Source organism: Schistocerca gregaria, chromosome 7 (assembly GCF_023897955.1).
Source record: "Schistocerca gregaria isolate iqSchGreg1 chromosome 7, iqSchGreg1.2, whole genome shotgun sequence".
Lineage (NCBI taxonomy): Eukaryota > Metazoa > Arthropoda > Insecta > Orthoptera > Acrididae > Schistocerca > Schistocerca gregaria.
In genome coordinates, this window is record NC_064926.1 from 208,643,614 (window position 1) to 208,667,594 (window position 23,981).

At 39.0% G+C, this 23,981-nt stretch overlaps 1 protein-coding gene across 2 annotated transcripts in view; it reads left to right on the forward strand.

Moving 5' to 3' along the window:
- Positions 1-23,981, forward strand: part of LOC126281223 (dual specificity mitogen-activated protein kinase kinase dSOR1) — an 84,540-nt gene that overhangs the window by 42,564 nt on the left and 17,995 nt on the right. For both annotated transcript variants that reach the window (XM_049979976.1, XM_049979975.1), the window contains 4 exons: positions 15,867-15,979; positions 16,986-17,097; positions 17,196-17,372; positions 17,452-17,635. In XM_049979976.1, coding sequence (XP_049835933.1) covers positions 15,867-15,979; positions 16,986-17,097; positions 17,196-17,372; positions 17,452-17,635 — 586 coding nt within the window. The remainder of the gene's footprint in view (positions 1-15,866; positions 15,980-16,985; positions 17,098-17,195; positions 17,373-17,451; positions 17,636-23,981) is intronic.

Sequence of the window (23,981 nt, forward strand, 5' to 3'; positions counted from 1 at the left end):
GAAGGAGCATCAGGTCTGACAAGAATATTGTGGAGATTGAGAGGGCCACGGAAAGCTATTCTAGGTTTGGTTGGCAAAATTTCGGACTGAATATATCTCTTTTCAGCGCATGATTTTAGGAAGTTACGGCCCTGCCGAAGTAGTCGATAACACATTTCAGACACAGGCTAATACTGTGTCACCAGTGGTGTGCTCTGAATTTGCTTATTGGAGGGATCATCAGTACCAGGATTGTTACTTCACCTTTGAGGGGCAGACAATCAAATAGATCAGGGGAACAGCCATGGGAAAAATGATGGCTCCTTCCTATGCCAACCTTTTCATGGGTCTCTTGGAGTGCACTTTCTTGGATTCCGTAAGTCTTCAGCCCCAGGTTTGGTTTAGATACATTGATGACATCTTTACCATATGGACTTATGGTGAGGCTGACGTGCTAAAATTCCTGGAATCTATGAATACCTTCTCCCAATTAAATATCACATGGTCATATTCAAAATCCCATGCCACTTTCCTTGATGTTGATCTCGTTCTCACTGAAGGCCAGCTACACACTTCTGTCCAAATTAAACCTACCGACAAAAAACAGTACTTACATTTTGACAGTTGCCATCCTTTCTATGTCAAACATTCCATTCAATACAACCTTGGCATCCCAGGCAAATGTATTTCATCTACATCTACATACATACTCCGCAATCCACCATACGGTGCATGGCCGAGGGTACCTCGTACCATGACTAGCATCATCTCTCCCTGTTCCACTCCCAAACAGAACGAGGGAAAAATGACTGCCTATAAGCCTCTGTACGAGCCCTAATCTCTCTTATCTTATCTTTGTGGTCTTTCCACGAAATACACTCCTGGAAATTGAAATAAGAACACCGTGAATTCATTGTCCCAGGAAGGGGAAACTTTATTGACACATTCCTGGGGTCAGATACATCACATGATCACACTGACAGAACCACAGGCACATAGACACAGGCAACAGAGCATGCACAATGTCGGCACTAGTACAGTGTATATCCACCTTTCGCAGCAATGCAGGCTGCTATTCTCCCATAGAGACGATCGTAGAGATGCTGGATGTAGTCCTGTGGAACGGCTTGCCATGCCATTTCCACCTGGCGCCTCAGTTGGACCAGCGTTCGAGCTGGACGTGCAGACCGCGTGAGACTACGCTTCATCCAGTCCGAAACATGCTCAATGGGGGACAGATCCAGAGATCTTGCTGGCCAGGGTAGTTGACTTACACTTTCTAGAGCACGTTGGGTGGCACGGGATACATGCGGACGTGCATTGTCCTGTTGGAACAGCAAGTTCCCTTGCCGGTCTAGGAATGGTAGAACGATGGGTTCGATGACGGTTTGGATTTACCGTGAACTATTCAGTGTCCCCTCGATGATCACCAGAGGTGTACGGCCAGTGTAGGAGATTGCTCCCCACACCATGATGCCGGGTGTTGGCCCTGTGTGCCTCAGTCGTATGCAGTCCTGATTGTGGCGCTCACCTGCACGGCGCCAAACACGCATACGACCATCATTGGCACCAAGGCAGAAGCGACTCTCATCGCTGAAGACGACACGTCTCCATTCGTCCCTCCATTCACGCCTGTCGCGACACCACTGGAGGCGGGCTGCACGATGTTGGGCGTGAGCGGAAGACGGCCTAACGGTGTGCAGGACCGTAGCCCAGCTTCATGGAGACGGTTGCGAATGGTCCTCGCCGATACCCCAGGAGCAACAGTGTCCCTAATTTGCTGGGAAGTGGCGGTGCGGTCCGGTCCCAGGTCGACGGGCACGTGCACCTTCCGCCGACCACTGGCGACAACATCGATGTACTGTGGAGACCTCACACCCCACGTGTTGAGCAATTCGGCGGTACGTCCACCCGGCCTTCCGCATGCCCACTATACGCCCTCGCTCAAAGTCCGGCAACTGCACATACGGTTCACGTCCACGCTGTCGCGGCATGCTACCAGTGTTAAAGACTGCGATGGAGCTCCGTATGCCACGGCAAACTGGCTGACACTGACAGCGGCGGTGCACAAATGCTGCGCAGCTAGCGCCATTGGACGGCCAACACCGCAGTTCCTGGTGTGTCTGCTGTGCCGTGCGTGTGATCATTGCTTGTACAGCCCTCTCGCAGTGTCCGGAGCAAGTATGGTGGGTCTGACACACCGGTGTCAATGTATTCTTTTTTCCATTTCCAGGAGTGTATATGTTGGTGGCAGTAAAATTGTACTGCAGCCAGCCTCAAATGCTAGTTCTCTAAATTTCCTCAGTAATGGTTCACGAAAAGAACACCTTGTTTCTTCCAGAGACTCCCACCCAAGTTCCTGAAGCATTTCCGTAACACTTGCATGATGATCGAACCTACCAGTAACAAATCTAGCAGCCCGCCTCTGAATTGCTTCTATATCCACACTCAATCCGAGCTGATAGGGATCCCAAACGCTCGAGCAGTATTCAAGAATAGGTCGTATTAGTGTTTTATAAGTGGTCTCTTACAGATGAACCACATCTTCCCAAAATTCTACCTATGAATCGAAGACGACTATCCACCTTCCCCACAACTGCCATGCTTGTTCCACTTCATATCGCTCTGCAGTGTTACGCCCAAATATTTAATCGACGTGAATGTGTCAAGCGCTACACTTCTAATGGAGTATTCAAACATTATGGGATTCTTTTTCCTATTCATCTGCATTAATTTACATTTATCTATATTTAGAGTTAGCTGCCATTCTGTACATCAATCACAAACCCTGTCCAAGTCATCTTGTATCCTCCTACAGTCACTCAACGACGACACCTTCCCGAACACCACAGCATCATCAGCAAACAGCCGCATATTGCTATCCAAAAGACCATTTATGTAGATAGAAAACAACAGACCTACCACACTTCCCTGGGGCACACCAGATGATACCCTCACCTCTGATGAACACTCACCTTCGAGGACAACGTACTGGGTTCTATTACTTAAGAAGTCTTCGAGCCACTTGGGAACCAATCCCATATACTTATACCTTAGTTAGGAGTCTGCAGTGGGGCACCAAGTCAAACACTTTCTGCTAGTCAAGGAATATGGCATTAGTCTGATACCCTTCCATGGTTTGCAAGATACGTGAAAAAGGGCGAGTTGCGTTTCGCAGGAGCGATGGTTTCTATAGCTGTGCTGATGCATTGACAGCAACTTGTCTGTCTCAAGGAAATTCATTATATTCGAACTGAGAATATGTTCGAGAATCCTGCAACAAACCAATGTTACGGATATTGGGCTGTAATTTTTAGGATCAGTACTTCTACCCTTCTTATATACAGGCGTCACCTGTGTTTTTTTTCCAGTCGCTTGGGACTTTACGTTGGGCAAGAGATTCGCGATAAATGCAAGCTAAGTAAGGAGCCAATGCAGTAGATTACTCTCTGTAAAACCGAATTGGAATCCCGTCAGGACCTGGCGATTTATTTATTTTCAACCCATTCAGCTGCTTCACAACCCCAGGGATGTCTATCACTATGTCCTCCATACGGGAATCTGTAGGAGACTTAAACGGTGGTATGTTTCTACGATCCTTCTGCGTGAAAGATTTCTCAGATGCTAAATTTAAAATTTCAGCTTTCGTTTTGTTGTCTTCCGGATTTGTTCAGATGCAGACACTCTACAGCAATACACCACCATTCTCATTTCAGCTTTCACTGCATGTAATTACCCCACCAGCCTAGTTAAAAAGCAGATTTCCAATCCTGGTACTGCTGATCCGTCCAAAAAACAACTTTGGAGCACTCCACTGGTGACACAGTATTAGCCTGGTGTGGAATGTGTTAATCAATTACTTTGGCAGGGCTGTGTCTTCCTAAAATCATGTGCTAAAAAGAGATATATTTAGTCCGAAATTTTGTCCAGCACACACAGAATAGCTTTCCATTGACCTCCCAATCTCCACAATATTCTTGTCAGACCTGATGTTCCTTCTGCACCCATCTCCCTACCCTATGGCTCCTACCCTTGTGACCACTCCTGCTGCAACACTTGACCTATGCGCCTTCCTACCACCACCTATAGCAGCCCTGTAACAGGCAAAACATATACTATCAAAGGGAGTCATCTGTGAAATGACACAAGTCATATACCAACTGTTATGTAGACACTTTTTGGCCTTCTACATCGGAATGACTACCACCAAATTACCATTTCGGATGAATGGGCATAGGCATAGGGTGTATACTGGCAACTCGCAATATCGTGTTGCAGAGCATGTTCTGCAACATAACAAACATGACCTCGGCACCTGTTTCACCATAAGTGCCATCCAGATTCTTCCCCCAGACACCAGTTTCTCAGAACTATGAAGGTGGGAACTAGTACTGTAGCATGTCCTAGCTTCTCGCCACCCACCTGTCCCTAATTTACATTAATGTCTTTGATCTACTCATTTTTTCACAGTAACTACTTTTTGCTTCACTCTGTTTTAGTTTTCTTCATCTTTTATTGTCCTTCCAATCTATTTTTCACTGCCCCCCTCCCACCTCTGTTACATGCAATGCACTTACCTTCTCTACCTTAACTCATGCATGATGTTTAAGCAGTAATGTCTGTCTACATATTACCCTGTCTTCCAGCTTTTAAGCTCTCAGGTGTTCAGATCTCGTTTGATGCAGTCCCAAACTGTCAGTCCTTCTTTCTCATTCTGTATGGTAAATCTCCCCTGACCTGCAGTTCTGGGTGACTTTCCTGAAATCTACCCCTTTTCCTAGAACTGTCCAGTCCTTCTCTATCACCCCTCTTCCTTCCCCTTCACCCCTTCTGCCTGAAGATGGATCCACTGGCTCAGAAAGCTTGCGAATTACAACCGTCTTTTATATGTGTGTTCTGCCACCGCTTGATGAGTAGATTTTTTTAATCATCCAATTAAATTATTTTGTCAATAATTAATTGCTTTTATGATAATCTATTTTGCATCATTGTGGTTCATATGATATTCTTTATCCTTTCCCACACACTAAATATTCTTTCAGGCTAACAGTCACAGATACTGGAAGTAAACAATATTTTTTTGGAGCAGCAGATGTTTGGGAAACTGTTCCTCAGCTGTTGTTCAAGAATTCTATTTCAGAGTTGAGGTGGAAGAGACATTAGCTGAAATTGGCTCCCTGAATTCCTTTCATATGATTCCTTTCTTGTGTGATATCAGCTGCCAAGTCAGTGTTCCATATTTCATGAACAAACTTTCCAGGCTTAACTTAAGGATTGGCCATGTGCCATCCCTGTCACCACTATTAACACTTGAGATGGAATTTGTGAACTCCAAATCTCTGTATGCAGTATTTTTCATGTAAAAGTGAGCGTAAGTTTTCCAAATGTTCATGAATCTTGTAACTGAGGTGGGACTTGGGGTACCAGTTCAGTAACGCATAGTGGGATGTGGGAAACAAAATTCATCGTTAATCTTCTAGGGGTGAATTCAGTCTGGGGTCGACACACCTCCTCAGCCCAGAAGCAGTGCTTTAGCTCACATAGTTAACCAGGCAGGTTCACTGTTATATATTTCATACTGTACTTCTGCATTTCATCAGCTTTCAGATACGTAAATAAACATGGCAGCTCATAGTTTTGCTTCCTTTGGTCACATGAGTTATGCTACAGATCAGGCTGTCACCACAGAATAATTTTGATTTAATATTGTGATAAACATTCTTTGAGTTCTGTTCTACCACCAAAAACACATTGGCATGTTGTCATGTGCCCTGTGTTATGATTGCTTGAGAGAAGCAAACCGAGCAGGTGGCATGTTGATTTGCACATTTTTTAAAGCTGTAATGCTTTATTTGGCAGTTTTTTGTTCACATTTATGTGCAATTTAATTGATATTTTCTGATTTAAAAATCTCTTCAAAATGCATTGTGCTTTTCTCTTCCCTACCCCCCCCCCCCTCTCTCTCTGTCTCTCTCTCTCTCTCTCTCTCTCTCTCTCTCTCTCTCTCTCTCACACACACACACACACACACACACACACACACACACACACACACACACACACACACACACTGAAACGTTTTGGAGTGTGATTCCATGACTTCTATTTCAAGGAAAAACAATTTGCAGATGCATTCATTAAAATGAGAAAAGTAACTTTTATGATGAAACTAACAAACTGATGAAAAACACACAGAGAAATATTTCAGGCAGAGATGAAGGAAACAGTGAAACACACTGAGTTGCACCTGTCAGATAACCTGCAAATTCTTTTGGTCACCTTTATATGCAAGTTTGTGTTGACAGCAGTAGGTTCTTATTTCAACAATAGGATTATAATGATGAGCTCTGTTAATGAAGAAATGCAAAAAGCCTATTATGTGTACTTGTAATGGTAGGTCTCTGCAATGTACATAGTCTGAAGGGATACAAATACCTTCAAAATGTACTGAAACAACTACTTTTCATGCCAGTAGAAAATATAGAAATTGTCGAAAGTCTGCTGTTGTTCTGAAGGCAGTTTTATGGCTTCCAACTTCAAATATGGAATCTGAGTGGCAGTTTTCACACAATATAGGGTGTCCCATTGTTTATCTTGACTACCACAAACGTCTTTGTATAGACACAGAAAAAAAAGAGTAAGTATCAAGCAGATGATGATTAGCTACCAGGAGGATATTAACCAGCATGAGTGCCTTTCCTGTAGCTTTTGGATTACAGCAGGTCACTAACTGAAAAGCAGAACCATTGAGTTGTTGATAATCACACATTGAAGAAAGAACACTTGCTAGCTTTCAGAGTTATTCTTTGATGATAATCTGTAGTAAAACACACACACACACACACACACACACACACACACACACACACACACACACACACACACACACACACACACACACACCCTACACCTATTGTCCTACATAGTACTGGGTGGACTGATAGTGCCAGTGGATGACTGGCTGTGAAGGCTGGAGGGAGGTAGTTGGTTTTTCGGCTAGGAATGTGGGATGGCAGAAAAAAGGGCCAGACATGTAATGCTTGATTGTAGGGACTGGTGGGGAGCAATGCATGTTGAAGGCGATGTGGGGATGTGAATTGGGAGGTGGTGACAGGATAGAGGAAGGGGAAACTGTTGGATGGAGGGGGCGGGGATAGTGAGGTTTACAACAGGATGATTATGAGAGCAGGGGACGTGTTGTAATCATAATTCCCATTTGCATAGTTCAGAAAAGCTGGTGGTGGAGGGAAGGATTCAGACCACTCGGGGTGTGAAGCAGCCATTGAAATTGAGCATTTTGTGCTCTGCTGCATATTGTTTTCAATGAGTGGTCTCCTTTAATCCAAAAGTATTTATATTCTACAAGAACCTTATGAAAGATATGATCAACAGTAAATCTTTTTAAACAGCACCATCTGTTTTTCATTTGGTAATCTACTTCCATTCCTCAATAGCTGCTCATAAGTGTATTACAGTGTACTACTCATTAAATGCGACATTATTAAAAATGTAACACAATATTGTATTTAACTTTTCCACATACTGGAGAGGACAGTAAACAAATGAAAATGTGGACAATGACAACTAGTCATTCAGTCAACTATGTTCAGTTAAAGCTTTATGCGAGTACAGTGTACACCAACAGGGGGGGGGGGGGGGGGGGGGGGTAGAAATGCTGCTCATCTGTGGAGAATGTAAGTTAGTAGAACAGGAATTGCAATATTGTTTTGTTATTTATGATACAACTAAATGTAGCACTGTTCTATAGTACCTTTAAATGATATGTTGTGTACAGGAAAGGCAATTCTTGATTAAAAATTGCACTATCATTACTTTAATTGTTGTTGATGATAGGCATAATGCTATGCGGGCAGAGGAACTCTACAGAGAGTGATATCCTGACAAGGCTTCACTTCCCCACCATATTGCAATTACTGTTCTGCTAAATTTACATTCTCCATAGAGAAGCAGCACTTCTACTTTCCGTTTGTTGCTGTACGATGTACTTATACCAAACTTCAAATGTAGCTGGTTGATTGTATGACTGGCATGCATTTTCCTTGTATTTTCATTTGTTTACTGTCACCTCAAGCAAGTGGATGAGTTAAGTTATCCTGGGTGCCTACACTGTGTACTCATACCGGAAAGTCAGTTAGTTTTGTATTAGGTTTTTAACAGTGTCACGTCATGTTAATGGTACACTGTGAAACATTTTTGAACAGGTCTTTAAGAGAGGAAATGGAGTAGTGAATAAAAAATAATAGTATACTACTTAAAAAATGGACAGCAGTTCAGATCTTCATAACGAACAAAATCATAAGTAATATGAAAGGGATAGATTGCTACTCGCCATATAGCAGAGATATTGAGTCTCAGACAGGCACAACAAAAAGACTACTAAACACACAAACTTTTTCCAAAAGGCCTTCTTCTGAAGTAGACAACATACACGCGCACATTCACTCAAACACAGCTCTCACACATGATCACTGTCTGTGGCTGCCAAGGTCAGACAGAGGCAGTGGTCATGTGTGTATGAGCTGCGTTTACTTGAATGAGTGTGTGTATGTTGTCTATTGGATAAGATGGCTACCTGGCGAAAACTTAGGGGTTTAGTAGCATCTTTGTTTGGTTGTCTGCGACTCAACATCTCTGCTATATGGTGAGTAGCAATCTATCATTTTCATATTGCCGTTACTCCATCCTGGATTTTCCATTGTTTAAAATTACAAGTAAGGAAATTATGATCACTAATATCCACCTGATAGTTACACAAAATTTGACTCGTACATTTTTAATTTTGCTTCTGGACAAAATTTGTTCAGTATGGTCAGGATAAAGAGAATACCCTGTATTAAAGTGATGATAGCGTATTGTCACTGAATAGAAATTTGAAGTTACGAAAATGCTTTCTTTTGAAACACTTTCAACCTTGTTTGGATGCAGAATTATTTATTCTTTAATGAGTTAGTCTTAATAGGTTTTGAGAATTTTTTTAAGAATAATGGAACAAAATGAGGTGTGTGAAGTCAGTGAACATAATTGATAAATGTATGTAATTACGATTTCAAAAACATTGCTAAGTCAGATAACTGTATTGCTACAATTGGCCTGTTTCAGCAAATAGCCATCATGTTACATAATTTTGCTACAATATTTATAATATTATACATAAGTATTAATTAGAAAAATTATAAAATTTGTTACACACATCAGATGGGTTCAATATCCATTGTTATGATGGTTCTGTTGCTATCTCCTTGTTCTAATTATACTCCATTAGTGTTCTAGGAGTAATAACAATTGGTTATACTAGATATGGCTTGATGCTGTTGTTGTGGTCTTCAGTCCTAAGACTGGTTTAATGCAGCAGCTATCTGTGCTACTCTATCTTGTGCTAGCATCTTCATTCCGAATAACCAGTGCAATCGATATCTCTCTGAAACTGCTTACTGTACTCATCTCTCTGTGTCCATCTACTAATTCCTCCCCCCCCCCCCTCTCTCTCTCTCTCTCTCTCTCTCTCTCTCTCTCTCTCTCTCTCTCTCTCTCTCTCCTCTCCTCCCCCCTCCCCCTCCAGTACTAAACTGGTAATCCTTTGATGTGTTAGACTGTGTCTTATCAACCTATCCCTTCTTCTGTCAAGTTGTGCCACAAATATTGTGTCTTCCCAACTCGATTCAGTACCTCCTCATAAGTTATGTGATCAATGCACCTGATCTTCAGCATTCTTCTGTAGCACCACATTTCTAAAACGTCTAATTATCTTCTTGTCGAAACTGTTTATTGCCAGTGTTTCACTTCCGTACATGGCTACACTCCAGATAGATAGCCATACACTTAAATCTGTATTCAGTGTTAATAAATTACTCTCCTTCAGGCATGCTTTTCTTGTCTTGCCAGTCATTTTAGACTCTCTCTATTTCGGCCATGATCAGTATTGGTGTCTGAGTAACAAAATTTATCTGCTGTGTTAAGTGTTTCACTTGCTAATAAATTTTGCTCAGTATCACCAGATTTAATTTGACGTCATTCCATTATCATTGTTTTGCTTTCATTGATGTTCATCTCATATTGTCCTTTTCAGGACATTGTCCATTCTATTCATCTGCTCTTCCAAGTCCTTTACTGTCTGTGATGGAACCACAATGTTGTCGGCAAACTTCAGAGTATTTATTTATTTTCCCTGAACTATAATTACTACTCCAAATTTTTGATTGGTTTCCTTTACTGCTTGCGTAATATACAGGTTGAATAACATAGGGGATAGGCCACAGCCCTGTCTCACTCCCTTCTTAACCACTGCTTCACTTCAATGCCTCTTGACCCTTATAACTGCCATCTGGTATCTGTACTAGGTGTAAATTGTCCAGAGCTTTCTTAAAGTCCACAAATGCTATAAATGTAGGTTTACCTTTCCTTAACTAATCTTCTAAGATTAGTTGTAGGGTCAGTATTGCCTCTCTGGAATTCAAACTGGTCTTTCCTGAGGTCGGCTTCTACAACTTTTTCCATCCTTCAGTAAGGAATGTGTGTTAGCATTTTGCAACCATGACTCACTAAACTGATAGTTTCGTGATATTCAAACTTGTCAGCACCTGCTTTCTTTGGAATTGGTATTATTATATTCTTTGTGAAGTCTGAGGGTATTTTGCCTGTCTCGTTCATCTTTTACACCAGATGGAAGAGTTTTGCCATGGCTGACTCTCCCAAGATTATCTGTAGTTCTGACAGAATGTCGTCTGCTCTGAGGGCCTTGTTTTGACTTAGATCATTCAGAGCTTTGTAAAATTCTGCTGACAGTATCATATATCCCGTCTCATCTTCATCAACGTCCTCTTCCATTTCTGTAATGCTGCCTTCAGGTTCATCTCTCTCTGTGTATTCTTTCCAACTTTTAGCTGTTTCTTGTTTGCTAAGGATGGGCTTTCCATCTTGAGTACATGATATTCCTACAACTTCATCTCTTTTCCCTAAAGGCCTCTTTATTTTTCTGTAGGTGGTATCTATCTTTCCCCCAGTGATACATGTTTCTAAATCCTTACATTTGCCCTCTAGCCATTCCTTCTTAGCCAGTTTGCACTTCCTATCAACCTCGTTTTTTAGACGTTTGTATTCCCTGTTGCGTGCTTCATTTGCTACATTTTTAAAATTTTGTCCTTTCATCGGTTAAATTCAATATCTCTTGTGTTATCCAAAGATTTCTACTAGGTCTTGTCTTTTTACCCATTTGATTCTGTGCTACCTTGACTTGTTATCCCACTTAATTTTAAGATTGTCTTCCTTTTCTGTAGAACAGTAATTATGTACAGCTTATTTGACCAATGCGTACTAACAATATTGTATGGTTATAATCAGTTTTGTGTATCATGCTGTATTTCAGTAATCTTTCCTTTTGATTTCACTGGTGGTCTTACTTAATATCTGGTTTGGTGGTCCGGTGTAACCTCTGGCCAGGTGTCAACCTTCATTGGTCACTGTCCTCACCCATTCATCCCCCTCCCTGTTCCCATTCCAGCACTACACAGCCATCATTTCTTTTTATTTCTTTTTATTTCTCTCCTTTCTGCTCCCCCCCCCCCCCCCCCAAAAAAAAAAAAAAAAATCTTCTCTCCTGACCTTCCATCTAAACTGCAGTACTTCACTATCTGCCACCCCCACCATAGTATCCCTCCCCCTCCACACCCCAGCCTCCTTCTCACCCCCACCTAGTCCCCACTCCCATCATGCACTGTTGCTGCTGCTTGTAGTGTGGTTTCAGTTGTCTGAAGACTGCAGACTCTAAAAATACTTCATGAGCACATTGTCCTAAGTCACAAAAAATACACAAAAAGCTTTATTGAAATCAATAATAAAGAAAATTGATAGACACACAAAATATTACAAAACAACCACAGATTACACTAGATCACCAGTGATACCACTAGCAAAGATTGCTGAAATTACAGCATGTCCAACAAAACTGAAGGTAACCATACAATATCACTGGTATATCTGTCAAATAGTATAACCAATTGTTACTACTTGAACACTAAAAAGTAATGGAATGAAATTAAAACAAAGGGATAGAATCACAATAACGTGTGGATGTTAAAACCATTTTCTTACAGCATTTGAAATATTGTACCAAAATTATGTACCATTTACTTGATGAAGGTAACTTGATGAAGGCTGTTTGCCAAAATAGGCCTATTGTAATGGATAAAATGATCTGATTTACCACCGTTTTGGTGTTGTAATTACACAATGCCATTAAATGACTTATATAATTACAAACTGATAGGTGTTTGTTCATTTTCAGCATAACTCTTCAAAACAGTAAAATACAACAAAAATAAAGAAAATAATTAAAAAATAAACCATCAGAAAATAACACCAAAAACTGCAAAAAAATAACACTGAAGTTTGCCAAAAAATAAAAGATTGTTTCCTATTGCTACTGATAATTGTAGTGACCCTTGTCATATGCACATTTTCACTCGTATATTGCTTTCCCTAGAGTGGTGTTCCAGAATGGAAATGCTCATTGTACACTCTTAACACAATGACATGTAAAAAGCTTTGTGCCTATGTTAATTTGAATCTGCTGTATACTTTTGGTCACTCATGGTAAGACAATACTCAAATGCACCAATATTTCACTAACCCTTCCTGTAGTTAGGCATCGGAATCATTGATTGGTATGATGCCTAATGATATTCTGTACACCAATAGCTATTGGTAGTTTAGTTACTTGTGAGAGTACACACCATAAGAATAGTGGTACTTTTACAATTCACATTGCTACTTGTCAAGCAGTTAATGGTCTAAGCTAGATGGTAAGGTAATTTCTTGGAATAACAACTGGTAAGGTGTAATTTCCTTCAAATTTGAAGATATTTTCAGTTTTATGCATTGTCAGATGAAACTGGATTATTATTCAACCTCAGTGTCTTGAAGATTTTATTTGCATAATGACACTGATTTAGTCACATATTGTGTCCCATACATCACAGTATGAAAGGGGGGGAGGGGGGAGCTCTTCAGGGATGTAGAACAAATAAAGTTATACATTAACAGGTAGTTGTAATCACAACAGGGTACTTAAGTTTATTAACAATCAATGATAGTGGTGCTAATCTACTCAAATTGTTAACTATGAGATCTATTTCTGGATCACTCTGAATTACTTGATAAGCCACAACTGTTAAAACAAAAGTAGCTTTCAATCATTCATATAGCATTATTGGTTTCAGAGAACAGTACCAACTGTCTGTATACTGGAAAAGTTAAAAATCTATGTAATATTAACATTAGTGTGTGGTACCCGTTTACTTTGTTTACGAATATCTGAGTCTCATGTCTTGTTGCTGAAGGCTCTTGAATCCTATTCTGCATAAAGACAGTCGGACTTAACTGAAAATTAAAAGTTGTATCTTTTGTGTCATTGTCACTTTCTTCTTAGCTGAAAATATCTGGTCTGGCTCTGATCTTTACTGATGTTATAACTTTAAGAATACAGAATTTCATTTAGAACATGATGTACCATAGTTGTGATTAATAAATAAAATAAGGACAACAAGTACTTTTTCACAATAATAATGTGTCCTCTAGTGCTGCTTATTAAATTGACCAGCAAGGTCAATATCAATAGCCTTCAAGCTGCGATAGACAGGTACACTGCGCCGCCAGCGACGACGCCATGCACGTCGCAGAGGCATTGCTGTGGCACGTTAACACAAGTGAACGTAGCAAGCCAACGCCCAGCGAGACACCCAGAGCTAAGCGTCCGCACTCCTCGACGTTCGCAGAGCGAATGACGCTCCGTGCTGCGGCGCAGTGTAAGCGAGCACGCCTTATCGAACAACTTCCGGCCGCCGCGCAGCGAGCGAGCGGCCTTATCAGCGCCGTTGCGCAACCGGAACTGAATTTTTCTGCAACACGGGCCTAGCAATACTAGGGCCCGTGTTGCGCCCCACAGCCTCGCCAGCGGCTAATCACCCTGTGTACCTGTCTATCGCAGCTTGAAGGCTATTGATATTGACCTTGCTGGTCAATTTAATAAGCAGCAGTTAATTGGAGGTCCTAATGTATTTCGTGGCCTTCATCTGAACTTTACCTGTGATGTACAGGCAGTGTTTGGAGGTAGTACTTGGCTCACACTTGCTGTTGTGTGGGGCAATCAAGCAGATCATGGTGGCCTTGAAGCTTTTCCTGATGCTAATATTCTCACTTGGAAGACATGGAGTATTTTGGAGACTACAGGACTGTTGGCTCAACAGCCTTATGGTACTCTAGTTCCAAGCATGCCATTTGTTTTGAGTACTAAGAAGAAGAAGAAATTAAATGCTGATGAGTACTTGTTTATATGGGCCAAAGTTGGTAATGGCAATTGTAAAATAAAGATCAACGGTGATTGTATGAACATGTGTTCATCTACTACCACAACTAGGGTGTCAGAGTGAGATATATTAGTCTGTAAGAATCCTCATTTATGTAGAAAAAAAAAGAAAAAAACTAAGTGAGAAATCTTTAAACATTGTTGAAAATAATGAGGCGTGTTTTTTAATTAAGTATTGTTTTGAAATAAAAATAAAACAAGTAGACTTTTATTAGCAATTTTGTTTTTACATCAAAGCCTGTACTGTAATCTATTTTTTTATGTAATTCCCACCAACATTCAGCATTTTTTGTAAGATTTGAAATGCTTCCTCTGATAATTCCTCTGATAATCCAAAATAATATTATGTGCTAAAGGTGTGAAAGGGGTTGAAATGCATCTTCAGATTAATGAATTGTATGGAGACAACATTGTGAGCAATGGGATAGTACAGAAGTGGGTGAGACCTTTTATAGATGGCCATACAAATGGGCATGAGGAGGTTGATGAAAAAGTGAGAGAGAACAGATGCTTTATGATTTTGACATTACGTGGTGAGTTTCTTAAACTGTTAAGAGATGCAATTGTTGCCAAATCACATAAGGTATCAGATTCCTGCAAGAATGGTTTTCAAAAATCTGGTTGTATAATACAATAAGTGCCTTAATATTGGTGAGAATTATGTAAAAAAACTAGTTAAAAATACAGGCTTTCATGTAAAATAAAATTGTTAAGAAGAGTCAGTGAATTTTTATATTATTTCAAAATGGTATTTAAAAAACAAGCCTTGAATTAATATCACAACTAAAGGGTCCCCCACTCATTTTGTTCACTGCCTGGGAACATTGCCTGATGTCTAGCAGCAAACTGTTACACAGTTTTACACCAAAACCCCATTCTGAATCATTGATGGAGATGTATAACCTACATGGAAACTGTTTTTACCTCTAGTATTGTTGTTGTGAATTTCACACTTTTTCCTAAAGTCACTCTTGTTACTAATAAGCACAAAAACCAGTAGGGAAAAAGTGTATTGGCACATCAGTGATAGATTCCTAAGGTTCCTGAAGAATCTTCTACAAGATGCCCTGTTGTCAACTCTACATAATATGTTGACTTCATTTTAGCTTGTTATCCAGCTGAACCCCAAGGAATTTTACAAATACTGTGGAAGTTTAGATACAATTGGAGGTAGTCAGTTTGTCCCGGTTTCTTTTACGTTTTTCTGGTATCGTATATGGAAGAATGATGTACATGTCTCATATGTCACAACAGTATTTTACTATTCTTCACCACATCACTAATTTATTAGTTGTTCCATTTTGAAAGGATGTGTGTTTGATTTATAACCTGTCCACTAAAGTGTACAGTTTTCTTATTGTAAATGTGACTTCTGCAGGATTGGTTACTATTGTTCATAAAAATTATGTTGTGTTAAAAATATGTTCATTGCAATTAAACAGGTATTTTTTGTACTCATCATTTCATGTTAAATATACAGATTCTGGCATTACATTTTCTTTTGCAGCTAATTCATCTTGAAGTGAAACCTGCTATTAAGAAGCAAATTATTAGAGAGCTGAAGGTTCTCCACGAGTGCAATTTTGCTCACATTGTTGGGTTTTATGGAGCATTTTACAGGTACTGTGGTGTTCATCAAGTTATGTGACTGTGACATATTTTGCATGTTCTTGATACATTATGACCATAATACACTCTTAAGACAAAAATAAAGAGAGATAGAGAGAGAGAGATTGAGATTGAGAGAGGGGGGGGGGGGGGGGGGTGAGGTGACATGCCATGAAGGAATTATTTGAATAGGATGAAAATTGTTGGATGTGCACAAACAAATGACTAAAATTTCAGAAAAATTGGATGATTTATTCAAGAGAAAGAGCTTCACAAATTGAGCAAGCCGAGAAAACATTTGTCCATCTCTGGCCTTTATGAAAACAGTTGTTCTGCTTTGCACAGAGTTATAGAGTTTTTGGATGACAGCCTGACAGCCATGAGCAATGGGTCTGGGTTGCCTTTTCTTTTCATAGTAGGTCCCATTAGCTTATATCTGTGGCATCCTTACAGCACAGCGGTGCATCAAATATTCTACGCCCCATTTTGTTGCCCATTATAGCAATCCATCCTGTGCTTAAATTTCAGCAGTATAGTGCCACCTAAACACGGTAAGAGAACCTAAAGTAAGGATCATTATGAGTAGAAACTTCGACCAGCTTGGGGTTTTGACAGTCTAACATACCAATTGGACAGAATTCTGCACGATATCCCTCAGGAGGACATCCAGCAACTCTACCAGTCAACGCCAAGGCAAGTAACTGCTTGCATATGGGCCAGAGGTGGACCAATGTACTATTGACTTTCTCAATTTGTGAATCTCTCTCTCTTGAATAAATCATCCAATTTTTCTGAAATTGTAATCATTTATCTGTTTGTACATGCACATCACATCTGCTGATTTCTGTCCCACTCAGATAATTCCTTTGTGGTGCATTGTTTCTTTTGTCTTCAAGTGTATTTGCTGGCAATTCTGTTTTGGACCTATTTTGTGCTAGCATAATTGTATTTCACTTTTTTTAAAACTATCATTACAGTGGACAAAACTGTGTACATTCATGTGCCTTTCATTTTATAGCGATGGCGAGATTAGTATTTGTATGGAGTACATGGATGGTGGTTCACTGGATTTGATATTGAAAAAAGCAGGCAAGATCCCAGAACCCATTCTTGGAAAAATTACGTCTGCTGTGAGTGTTCAGAAAGTGTTATGTGCTTCCATTTGGTATAAATATCTCTGTATATTATCAGATGTTGAACAATGAATTGTCTCTGATTGAAATTTCAGGTGTTAAAAGGATTGAGCTATTTGAGAGACAAGCATGCCATAATGCACAGAGATGTGAAACCAAGTAATATCCTTGTAAACAGTGGTGGAGAGATTAAGATATGTGACTTTGGAGTGTCTGGTCAGTTAATAGATTCTATGGCCAATTCATTTGTAGGAACAAGGAGCTACATGTCGGTAAGCTTCAACATGGTTGTGCTGTTTGTGTCACTGGCAGTCTTTTTCTTACTTTTAATGCATTTTGTGTGTTGAACAGCCTGAACGTCTTCAAGGAACACATTACTCAGTCCAAAGTGATATCTGGTCATTGGGCTTGTCATTGGTAGAGATGGCAATAGGAATGTATCCTATTCCACCACCAGATGCTAAAACACTTGCCGCCATCTTTGGACCAAAAAGAATTGAGAATGGTGATGCACCTCCACAGTCTCCCACCCACAGTGAGTTTACTGTACTCTTTACATTTGATAACAGAAATCAACTAATCTTAGTTACAACATTAGTAAAAGAATTTCTAAGATGGTCGTACACTCCTGACAGAACTGCTAAAGCTGATTGCTTTTCCCTATAAAACTACACTTTTTTTTGTCTTTCACGGATTTAGCAATTTTATGATTTTGTTAATAGATTTAATAGAAATGCAGCACTATTGAAAACCATAACTTAAATGAACTATGTTTATGAAAAATATTGCACACTACAAATTAAATGCTTCACTGTAGTAACTAAATTACTAATTGTATAAACTATCGAAAAACTGAAAGTAAAACAGCATCTCTTCCATATTATTTGTAGAAGCAATTATACATTGGTTTTTAGTAAGATTCATAAATAAGAACACTTCATTTACTCGTCATAAATTGTTAATGGTGCATGAATTATAAATTAAAACTGAAAGTAAAAGGTCAATGATTAAAAGTTGAGAAAAATCTGTTTTGGGGAAATCTGTATTTACTAGTGATTTTCAAGTTCCATTTGTCATTTGCGTGATAGATTATAATGATGTGAAATGAGTCATTTTGCATTTACATCAGAAATTAATTTGTAAATATGACTACATGCTGTACATTTACAAGGATATTATTATTATTATTATTAAGTAAACAGATGTGAGCTAGTATTTCCTACCCACTACATTTTACACTTTACAATAATAGATTTTCTTCTGTGGATTATGGGAGTTGTCAGGGAGAAACTTTTTCAGTTTGTTTTCAAATTCTACTTTGCTTTTTATCAGAGATTTTATATCATTGGGTAAGTGATCAAAAATTTTAGTTGCAGCATTGTGCACCCATTTTTGTGCTAAAGGCAACCTTAATGTGGAGTAATGGATGACATTTTTTTCTTCTGGTATTATAATTGTGCCCATCGTTATTCCTTTGGAACTGTAGTGGATTATTTATAACAAACTGAATAAATATATATCGAAATACTAGTCAAGATGCCCAACTCGGCAAACAGATGTGTTTAAGATGATAATGACTGTGAACCACATATTAGTCTTACAGCAAGTTTTTGAGCAGTGAAGACTTTCTTCTTCAAATATGAGTTAGCCGCAGAACTTTATTATAATTTTACTTTTCATTTCCTTGCTTTCAGCATTCATTCAGTCATGAAGTCAAGTTTATCAGCTGTGTCACAGATGTTGGTTACTCGTTTTCATTCAAAAAGTGTTTACAAAAATTATTCAGGTCTGGGCTATCTAATTCTGAATCAGTAGAAGTCGTTAAAAGTTTGGGCAATTCGTGTGTCTACTGATTTGTATCTCATCTCTGACAATCTAACTATGATTGTACTCTGAGTAGCGTTCTTCATAGTTTTATTATTGAGCAGTGTGTTCTGTTGGGCTATAACTTACTCTGAATGAAAAGAAATCTGGCAACCGTAAACATGGACTATGGTAGTGCCTGTTCTGGTTAATATACAAACTACCTTCAAATTTGTCACATATGTGGTGCCTATTATGACAAAAGTATGAACTGCATAGGAATTTTTGGCATATTATTTTGGGGGGTGAGACAGACAGAGAGAGAGAGAGAGAGAGAGAGAGAGAGAGAGAGAGAGATTAATATGCAGTGAGACATCAAGTGGAGTGTGGAATGTGTAGCAATTTCTGAAGTGGTAACTACATTGTGAACTAATAGCAAAGCCTAAACAATTTAAATGAAAATATAATTCCACATACTTTTGACACTTTTTGTGAAATACGTCTGTTTTTGAGGTGTTAAGATTGAGTCAACAGCACAGTTAAAATTTGACTGCACATTTCACATTTCAGTATCTAAGTTTTGTAAACATCTTTGGACTTCTGCTAAATTTTTGATGTAAACATAACAACTCTCAAATGTATTTATGACCTAGAACACCAGATAGGAAAGAAATTCACCAGAAGAAATTTAAACAAACTATAATCCTTTATTTTTCATCAAAAATATGGAATACGGAAGTATTTATGAAATGTAAAATTTGTGTATGTAATTCCAAACTTTACATTTTCCTGCTACTTAAAACATTCTTTAAAAGTTTGCCAAAAAGTACAAAAGAGCACTTCCACTGTAGAATCACAAACATACAGGGTGTTCCACACAAACCCCCCTGATTTCAAAGACCCAGGGAAAAAAAAAAAAAAAAAAAAAAAAACACAGCAGATACGGCAGTGAAAAATCCATTGTATTGTAGACCATCTCAAAGAATTTTTTTATTTATCATCAATACACCTCTACTTGCAAACCATTTCTAGCACGAAGAATATCGAGTCTATATTCAATTGCTTGGCAATTTCTTTGTAACATTTTCTCTGTTAGTGTTGCAATCACATTTGTGATATGATTTCGCTACATAGGAGTATCGTCCACTTAGGTTGCATACACGTCGTCCTTCACGAATCCCCACATGAAAAAATCAAGTGGCGTAATGTCGGGTGAATGTGGTGGCCAGGCAGTGCGTCCTCTGTATCCGATCCAACGATTGGGAGAGTTCCTATCCAGGAAGTTGCGAACATCTGTTGACCAATGTGACGGAGCTCTGTCTTGTTGAAAAATGATGCTGGGTTGCAAGTCTTGTTTGAGCAGTTTGTGTACCCTCAGCTACATGTCTAGATACACTGACCCATTCACTGTTTGTTCCACAAAGAAGAACGGTCCTGTTGTGCATTAGCCTGCACCAGAAGTTTAGTTTAGGGCTATCATGAATATGTTCAATGACAGTGTGCAGATTTTGCGGACCCCAAATCCAAACATTATGCCTATTAACCCTTCCTGATAGATGAAAGGGTGCCTCATCTGATGATAAACATCTTTCCAGGAAGCTGGCATCCACATCAATACACTGCAGCATATCCGCAACAAATTGTTGTCGGCGTGGTTTGTTGTTCAGCAACAGATGTTCCAGACTTTGCGCTTAGTAAGCATTCATACGAAGATACTGGTGAACTACACAATGCAATGTTGATTGAAGTACATCAAGTTCCCTAGATGCTTGACGAATTGACTTATGTGGGCTTCTGAGAAATGTTTGTCTGATGTTCTCCACTGTCTCTTTTGAAACTCCATAACATGCACCACCAGAATGTTTCACAACACTTCCTGTTGCCAGAAACTTCCTATACCATTCCTTAATTTTTTTCATATCAGGTGGATCACATTCATACACACGATGATAATTTCTTTGCACAGTAATTGGTGATTTTGTTTCTGCAAACCACATTACTGCTTGCGCATGCTGCTATGGAGTCACCATTTTCACTTCATGCGACCATGCCGCACTCTGTCATTGATACTTGGTACTTCTGATGTGGGAATATAAATTCTTTGAGGTGCTCTACAATGTGATGCATTTTACATTGCCATATCTACTGTGGTTTTTCTCTCCTGGGTCCTTGAAATCAGGAAGGTTTGACTGAGACTCCCTGTATTTGGGTTTGGCTACAAAAAAAAAAAAAAAAAAAGCCATTAGAAAGTCCTTAAAGCAAAGAAGTTTTTCGTCGCGATGAGATCTATTTACGAAATTTCAGTCACCAACTTTCTCTTCCGAATGCGAAAATATTTTGTTGAGCCCAGCCTACATAGGTAGGAATGATCATCAAAATAAAATAAGAGAAATCAGAGCTCGAACAGAAAGGTTTAGGTGTTCATTTTTCGTGCTCGCTGTTCGGGAGTGGAATAGTAGAGAGAGAGTGATTGTGGTTCGATGAACCCTCTGCCAAGCACTAAAATGTGAATTGCAGAGTAATCATGTAGATGTAGATGTAGACACTGTTACGGCATGCAGGCTGACAGGATTTAGATTGTGTCCTGCATAAAGCACAGTTAATAAGGCTGGTTGTTGCCATTCGTGTCACATGTTTTGATTCTCGCAAACTCCCTCATCAAAACCGATAGGATATTTGCCACTGGCACAGAATTATTAAATGTGACAAGAAGCTAGGTTTCACAATATAAATAAAGCAAAAAATTCAAACATTGTCAGTGTGTAGTTACACCAAGTGAATATTTTTTTTATTTATTGCTGTCGGTCTGTCTGTCTATCCGTTTGCTAAAAATCCATTTTCTCAGCAAAAGGTTTGAGGTAACAAGTTGTGGTCCCTTGGGGGTGCAAAAATTTAAGCATTTAAGTCAATGCAATCAAAAGATATGACCATATGTGTCATATATTGTGATAACATCAAATGAGTTGAAGCTGACAGAAGAGTTCAAAAAACATTTTATGTTAAATAACTACACATTAATGGCAAAAATTCTTTTATTTTGGTTGTTATGTTTACTGTTTGAAAGTTCTTAGTTTTTGGCTATGGCTAAATATACAGTATTCTTAGTCTCTGTCTGAATACTAATTGTTTTTGGAAGGATGTACTTTTCAACTTTTTTTAATTAGCTAAAACTTGTATTTGTGTGACTGGCATAAAACAACTTGTGTATCTCGATCTTCACAATGACACCTGGAGCAACAATGAAAGTTAATATTTTTTTTTTTAGTGAGTGATTCATGAACAAACAGTGTGAATCTAACTTAATGAATAATGAATGCAGCAACAATGTGAGACAGTGACTGCAGAAACAATTGTTGGTAACAGTCAAGTGGTAGAGTAGGAAGTCATTGTTGCAAGTGTCTGTATATTATCTAATGAACTTGTTTTGTAGATTGCAGTTCTGTTTATTGTCTCATACAGTTGAATTGTTAGTGTGAAAATGCTGTGTGTACACAAATGTAAATCAGATGAATTGAAGAAATATAGCCTGGCAGTTTTAGAATTGTCTCACAGTAACTTTAAATGGAAAAATAAGCATTAACCAGAGTAGCCAGATATATAAATTCCCCAAAGGAATTTGTGATCACAGTTTTTTATCCTTAAACTTTCTTTATATGCTACTCTGAAATTAGTATTGAAATTTTAAATATTGTGCTGGATTTATTTGTAAATTATTGATAAAGTTTCAGAATAGTCAGTCATCCTAAATTCACTCACCAATACAAGTAGATGAACTATCTATGTATGTGTTGGGCCTGGTGGTCTAGCAGTAAAGCATGTGTCTGGAAACAGAGTGGTTGCAGAATCAAATCACAGTTGGATAACAGTTTTCAGTCTCTGCTTTAACCTAGCTTGCAAACTTACGTTTAGGGGGGAGCGCGCAGTTTATGCACTAAAAGCACCACGGCCGCATTAAACCTTTCGCCACTACAGAGATGTGCTCCCCGCATTCCGCGATGTGCGCGATTTTGTCAGCATTGCATTGCTTGACTGTGCATACGCATGGTGTTTTGACTGCTTTGACACACTTTATCATTCGATTTCATAAAAACTATTTGGCCCAAAAATTTGATTTTTACACATCTTCTTGACTGATACCTTCCCCCCATAAATGACTTAATTTTGTTTCGATGTTCAACGCAGTTAATGTGCAGCATTAGATGTAGTAAACCATTGCACGAAATTTTGAAGAGTTTGCAGAGGTAAAAGTCCGTAGGGTATACTTTCCATATGGTCGATTTTAGTTGCCACTAGAAATTTGAAAAAAATTACATTCAAACGAATAAAATTCATGAAGTAAGACACTTCGATATTGTTTTTAAATAAAGAAAATATTAAGCACTGAAGGAGGTTTGAACTTAGAACCTTTCACTTAGCAGCTGTACACTTTAACCATTAATCTAACATAGCTCGTCATTCAACACATCTCCTGGAAGACATTAAAATATCATGCAAAATACCGACAAACACTGTTGGTATGACTATAAATTACTCACGTTTTGTCGAAGTACAATAGGAAATAACAATTACCGCTGTTCTTTATTGCGAAAAAGCGGTTAGTGAGAATGATACAAACACCTTTCCTTGCTATCGCCTGAATTAGGAGGCTTATTGCTTGTTTGGTTTAATTAATTAATAGAATGTGAAGCAGTTGGTATAAAGAATGCTTTTTCGAGACTTTCTATGAAAGAAGACTGCTATCAAGACATTGCTTTTGTTTAATTACTATATTTATGACTGAATGTTTCTAAAACTGAAGACACTCGTCCGTGCTCTGCACTGCAGTCGAGCTCTGGCAACGTCGTTCTCTGTTCATTGGCTGACCGTTTTTTGTGACGTCAGATGCGCAGAATGAACCAAACTCAGCTGCCGTCATAATGATTCGCGCTTTAGAAACAACATGTGGTCTACATTCTATACTGCACATTTTTTTCACCTGGTTAGTTAAATGGGGTAGGTTAGTGACATTGCAGGAGGCCATTGAACTACGTGGAATTGTCATTGTTCTTGTTGTTATTGTTATTGTTATTATTATTATT